General features: G+C 56.5%; 1 protein-coding gene across 1 annotated transcript in view; it reads right to left on the reverse strand.

Annotated features, from left to right (window-relative positions):
* LOC113214124 (sodium/hydrogen exchanger 9B2-like) overlaps positions 1 to 4,582 on the reverse strand; it is a 17,389-nt gene extending 12,807 nt beyond the window's left edge. Inside the window, exons 1-10 of the mRNA XM_052269476.1 lie at positions 4,346 to 4,582; positions 3,597 to 3,988; positions 3,391 to 3,505; positions 1,917 to 2,222; positions 1,642 to 1,824; positions 1,277 to 1,559; positions 1,021 to 1,185; positions 734 to 877; positions 314 to 418; positions 7 to 228 (exon numbers count right to left, since the gene is read on the reverse strand). Coding sequence (XP_052125436.1) covers positions 7 to 228; positions 314 to 418; positions 734 to 877; positions 1,021 to 1,185; positions 1,277 to 1,559; positions 1,642 to 1,824; positions 1,917 to 2,222; positions 3,391 to 3,505; positions 3,597 to 3,780 — 1,707 coding nt within the window. The 5' untranslated portion in view covers positions 3,781 to 3,988; positions 4,346 to 4,582. The remainder of the gene's footprint in view (positions 1 to 6; positions 229 to 313; positions 419 to 733; positions 878 to 1,020; positions 1,186 to 1,276; positions 1,560 to 1,641; positions 1,825 to 1,916; positions 2,223 to 3,390; positions 3,506 to 3,596; positions 3,989 to 4,345) is intronic.
* Positions 4,583 to 6,266: the final 1,684 nt, after the last annotated feature.

Genomic DNA, 6,266 nt, shown 5'->3' on the forward strand with positions numbered 1-6,266 from the left:
AGGGACGCGGGGCGGGGCGGGGGTGAGGAGGCGCTTGCTCAGGGTGGAGATGATGATGGAGCCGGCGGGGGCGGTCAGCACGATGGACAGGACGGCCACCAGCAGCACGGTGTTGGCGCGGGCGACGTCCACGTTGGCGTCCTGCAGGTCTTGCACGGCAGACGGCGACGTCGCGGGCGCAGTCACGGCGTGGCGAGCGGCGTCGAGGGCGAGCGGTCCCAGCGCGGCCTGCAGCGGGGCGAGTCGAAAGGTAAGTTAAGTGCACGTTTTTGTTAGGGTGGAAATTTGTGTGATGGGGTGAGGGGCAAAGTACCTGCACGTCGGCCTTGGGCAGCCAGGAGAGCGCGACAAACAGTCGCTCCTTCCAGTTGAATCTTTTCTCTGCGAGCAGCAAAAGCCACGTGGAGATGGTGCGGAACTGTGGGCGTGATTGCGTGATTCCTTTTAGGTTAGCTACCAAGCGAGAGCGGCAGTAACATACAAATATCGCAAAGTATCGGTAACAGTTACTGTAAACAGCATAAGGATCATCTAATTTTCACATACAAGTTCAAAGATTTCTTTAAACTTTTTGCTCCAAGTAAAGCAAAACAACATGAATGAAGGTGCCTTTAGGTCCTGTTTCCGGTACCTCCTAATGCTTTGTCTTCTTCCGCTATCGAAGAATTGTTTATTTTACTGTTAAGTTCGGCACCACTCTGCAGAAATGGGCGTTATTTGTTTTCACTCTCACCACTAGTGATATCAGAATGCAGCCGACAGCCAGGCCCACTAGGCCGCCGTCCAGGACGGAGGTGTTGATGTCCGCGCCGATGAGGCTGAACATGACGGGCTCGAACACCACCCACATCACCTCGAAGTGCTTTTCTACGTCGTCCTGGGCATATTAAAAAGAAGCGATTGTCTCAGATTCGAACGTCACAATGACTCCAAGAAAGCACAATACGGCATTCCTTTGATATCAACACGACTGGGGCGACGTCGTCGACGTGACCTCATCGCGACCGTAGGGAAGCTCACCACAGCCAGGGACGACTCCCTCCTCCTCCAGCCCGCCGCCGCCGTGAAGGCCGTGGCGATGCAGCCCACCGATCCCGCCTCATGGAAGCCCAACGCGTCGCTGCCGAAGGTGACGACGAGCCCGCCGCCGAGCACGAGGGCGGAGCGCCACTGGGCCAGGTGCCGCTGTGGGTCGCGGCGCAGAGGGTCAAGAGGTCAGAGGAGCGGGGGCAGGGCCGGGCAGAGCGCACCCAAGTCTGAGCGCTACGCTACTCACCGTGTCCCTCAACGGCACCAGCTGGAGGGACTTGCCGAGGACCGCGCCGTACAGGATGCCGAAGACCAGGCCCAGCGGGTGCTGGGCGAGCTCCTCCGCGGAGGTTCCTTCGCTGAAGAGGAGGCTCTGCACCAGGCCGTAGAGGGAGATGGCGATGACGTCGTCGAACGAGGCCGCGGCCACCACCAGGGTGTCGATGCCCTTGTCGGTGCCGAGCCTCTGCGCGCGCAGCTCCACGAAGCACGGCATCACCACGGACGGCGCGACGGCGCACAAGACCAGCCTGTGCACGGCCACGGAGGAGAGGGAGTTGAACGCACGGCCTTCAGAAGGCTTTTCCACCGCGCACCACGGGCGGCACTCACCCGAGGAGGACGCCCCACAGGGGCGGCAGGTCGAGGAGGAGGTACCCCAGGCCGATGATGGAGACGACCTCCACGAAGGCGGGCACGATGGCCAGCCCCAGGACCACCAGGGACAGCGAACGCAGCTGGCGAGGGTCCAGCCCCAGCCCCGCACGCACCATGATCAGCGCGAGCGCGGCCTTCCTGCAGCGAGAAGTCAGAGAGAAAGGATTTGTCTTGAACCCAACACCGCACCGCACTGCATCGCTCAAACTCACTCAACACACCACACCTACCTCAGGGCAGAAACGAGGTTGTCATACTCCGGGCCGAGGTTCAGGAAGGCCGTGTTTTTGAAGGCCACGCCGACGACGAGCATCCCCACCAGGGCGGGCACGTCGGCCAAGGTGTGCACCATCCAGCCGGCCAGCGAGGCGCACACGAACATGGCCACGAGGCGGAACAGGGGGCCGTCGACGTTGGCCAGGTCGCCGAGGAAGCAGTAGGCCAGCGCCCATAGCTGCAGCAGCAGCACGGCGGGGCACAACACCGAGGACACCCACCGGCCCGACGGCCACGCCCCGAACCCCTCCGCGCATTCCCTGTGGACGAGAAGGAGGTCGTCTGGGTCTACTGGGGCACTTGGGACATGGCATGTCGGCGACGCAAACCCCAATGAAGGATACCGCCATGAACCGGATAGCCGTCACACAAGCGCTTGCCTTACCTTCAAGGTTTTCCATGGGAAATGCCATCGCATAAGGCTAGTCCGATCCAAACGAAAGAGAGGCTAAGATATTAAGGAAAGAATCGACTATCGCGATTCATTTGGTATAATCCATTCTTGGCTTCGTACCAGACCTGAGAAAGGACGGCGAGAATAGACGCCATAACAATAGGTCGTCTGTGGGCTCAAGCGTTAGCCGGCTTCGTCTGCTGCTACCCCGCACGCGGACGTGAACGTATTTGGTAATCAACGAAATCACAACAAAACACTTCCCCAGGTTGCAAACATGATAAACGGCAGCGCCCTGCAATTTCTCCAATTTTGCCAACTGTTCTTTTTTTTCTTTTCTCGGATGCCAATATGAATTAATAACTGCTTCCCACTACGAGCAGTGCCAACCTTGTACCCTAAATTCCCGTAAGTATGGGATTTTTTTTTCGAATTTTCTTTCAATCGCTCCGTATTCACCTTGCCCTTATGCGTTCCCATGTGAGCACATTTAACAGTAGTCACGTACCGGAAAATATCAAGTGGTTCTCCCTCGTATAAAAGTTTAACTTAACAGTTTATTGAAATTCTTGGAAAACTCAAACTTGATATTGTAGTTCTGTATCTCTTTATTTGTCTAACGAGTCTCTGAAAAGTAATGTAATCACGTAGTGAAGGATTGATTGATTCAACTGCAGGAGGCAATGGGCCGCGGCCGCCTGGTGGGTAGGCAACAACGACCATTCAGTACACGCGTGTATGGCGGGCTGGCCTACCCTGCCGAGAGTCAGGGGCTTTCGAGCTGTTTAATCGCTGTACGCATGTAAGGGTGATGGGACGGGGCTGCGGGGCGGAAAGGGTCTCCCTAAAACCTCCCTAATATGTCATTAGGAAGTGCCATGGCCCCTACGGCCCTCGTCATCATACAATCCCGCAGAACCGGAGCGCATGCAAAGACAAACCCAGTCCACCCCAGCGGAACGGCCCTGTAGCCACCCGAGAGAGCACGCAAACTTCGCAACACTGACCCAGGTGTACTCTGCCACACTACTCACTGGAGCACGGCCAGGGTGCGGGTGACGCAGGGGCACGGCGGGCATCTCGGACAACGCAGCCAAGCCCACCGCCTGGCGCGCGGCTCGGAGGCGCCTTCCTCCGAGTCCAGCAGCTCTGTAGGCAGAGAGAGAGAGGGGGGGGGGGTTGTCAGTAACCGCCGCGTGCCCAGGGTGGCGTCGAACTGCTGCCGTCGAGGTGCACTCACCTGGAGGAGTGTACTGGTATCTCACGCTGGGTTCCTGGGGGCTGGTCGCTGCCCCCGGACCAGCCCCGAGTTCAGACCGCGCCCTCCGGCCGTTGCCCACGCCCCCCAGGAGGCCGAGGGGGAGGCGGAGTGGTGTCGTCGAGGTCCCGACGGAGGCCCTCCCGGGGCTGGCTCGCCCGGTCATGTTGCCGGCTAGGTGCCGCTGCTGCTGCCTCCCGACTCACCGGTCTCTTCATAGGACTTCAGAAGCGCACGCAAGTGCGGCCGCCCTCGGATCAAGCCCCTCTCTCGCACTTCTCGTGGCGCCTGTGGCACCGGCGCTGCAGCAGGTCGTGTGCGGGTCCTGAGGACGCGTCGCGGGGAGCTGCGGTCGGTCGGGCTCGGCTCTGCGTCTGCGTACACAAATGCGTGACATAGTGAGACGAGCCCCACCCATAGTGCAAGCAGGCCAGTGGAGCTACGTTGCGGGGGTGGGTCGACTCGCCGCGGTCGTGGACAGCGCCCTGGGAGCGAATGGGCTTACTGTACTGCAGCCCACATGCAGGCGTGCGTGCGGGTTGCCTGTACGCGACTGTCAGCCAGGCGGTGGTTAGCGACGATAGGCAACCCCAACGTTTGCATGCATGTGAGCACTAGTAACGTCCGTTCGCTGTTGACATCGTCCAAGGTCAACCAGTCGAAATACAATCGGGGCAGAGGCGGCGAGTTTTCTTTCGGCATTAAGAACGGCACAATGACGATTAGCTTACCGTCGTGGACCGTGCTGGGTTTGGGCGAGCTCTGCTGCGCTGCGGCGGCGGGTCCTGCTCGCTCGTGACTGTGCCCCGTTGGAGAGCGATAGGCTCGGCGATGGTGCGGCGGCGGGCCGTGCTCGTTCGAGACTGTCCCGTTGGAGAACAAGGCTCGGCGATGATGCGGCGCGACTCCGAGGCGACTCGTATCGTGTGTCAACTGGCTCTCGGCTGGCTCTAATTACTCGCCGGGCAAGGCTTTCGCCAAACAGCTGCGCGGGCCCGCCTTCTCGTCTGGGCGTCGCGGGGAAGGGCGGGGATGGGACTGTACTCAAACCACGTGACCTTAGAGGGGGAGGGGGGGGGGTCCGAATATTATTGAGCCCCCAAAGTACGAGGGCGGCCGTTGGAGTCCGCTGGGACCCCTGGTATCACGTTTTGCTTTACTCATACTCTGGAAACCCAAGTGTGTACTTGAATGCAGAATATTCTGTGTACCTACATATGTATGCAGAATATTCTGTGTACTTGGTCAAGTACACAGTCTCCTGCATAAATGTATGGAGGTTTTAGTGTGTACTTGACCAAGTACACACAATATTCTGTGTACTTGTCAAGTACACAGAATATTCTGCATTCAAGTACACACTTGGGTTTCCAGAGTAGAAAATAATATATGTGTAAACATGAAGGTATTTGTGGTTGCTAAAGGTGGAAGCAGAACTACAAAGATCGGCGTGCCTCAGATAAGATGGACGCCTGAGTCACACAAGTGAGGTCGGTTGACAACAGTTGTTGCAAATCATTAGTCGTGACCTCGGTCGCCTCGCACCTCTGCCTATAAGAGAAGTCTTCATGACTTTTCCATAAAAGTGAGGGAATTCCAAACACTTTGTAGTGCTTGGTAAAATGGCTCAAAACAAACCATATCTTGCACACTCTTTATTGTCACTGAGCGACTTCATTGAACGCTTTCAAGAAGCTATTTTTTCTTTTCTTTTCCGGAATTGCGTATGTGTCCTGTGGTCTTCTCAGCATCTCAGCACTGTCCTCGGCTGTCCTACTGGTCTCGGCTAGGCTCGGAGCCCTTGTAACCATCGATAAAAAAAGAGGAGAGGGAGAGAGAGACGTGGCTCACACGGTCAGCAGAAAACCAGAAACCAGACTTGGGCGGTCCCCTCCGGTTCCCTCGTAGTATGTCGGCGCGCTGAGCCGGGATTGGCTGCGAATTAAATCGCCCGCCAGCTGCACGAGACAATAAAACTGATAAAAACCACCAAGGGCGCGGCGGGGTGTACCTACGTGAAAAGAGCGACTGCAAGCTTGTTGCAAGCGCGTGGTGATGGTACTTCTACCATAGGGTCGGTCCTTTTTCGAGTAGTGATAGTTCAGGGGAAAAAAAATATGCTCTTCCACCTAACGGACGCCTTGCTGTACGCTTTAAAAAATGTCAAAATTTACTGCTCAAAAATACAAAACTCGTTCAATTAAACAGAAGTGTCATGACACTGTATGCACTGTAAAATGCATTATGCATAATGTCAATTCTTTTTAGCTTGTGTAAAATGTCCCAAATTTATGCGCTAATTTAAATGAACTGAGCAAGTACTTAGGCACTCTGCAGTTGGCACATTTCCAGAGTAGCATGGTCGTGTCTGCCCATCATGGTGATGCGAGGCGAGCTGCCCGCATGTCGACGCAGTACTGCTGTACTGTCATTCTCAGTCGCTCCGCTGAGTTTCTCCCCTGCGGCTCATGGTGTTCGCGTTCTTTTCTTTTTTTGGAACGGTGAAAAAAAATCCCTCCCTCGTTGCGTAAAACGTACATTTTTAGTGAAAAGTTGTGTGTCGTCCTCTGCTGGCAAAGGCTCAACACAATAGCAATTCAAAGCTTTGGTCAGGCTGACTGTGTTGACTGGGCTGTGGGCGGGGCAGAGCGA

This window comes from Frankliniella occidentalis, unplaced genomic scaffold (assembly GCF_000697945.3).
Source record: "Frankliniella occidentalis isolate FOCC.00 unplaced genomic scaffold, Focc_3.1 Scaffold93, whole genome shotgun sequence".
Taxonomy (NCBI): Eukaryota; Metazoa; Arthropoda; class Insecta; order Thysanoptera; family Thripidae; genus Frankliniella; species Frankliniella occidentalis.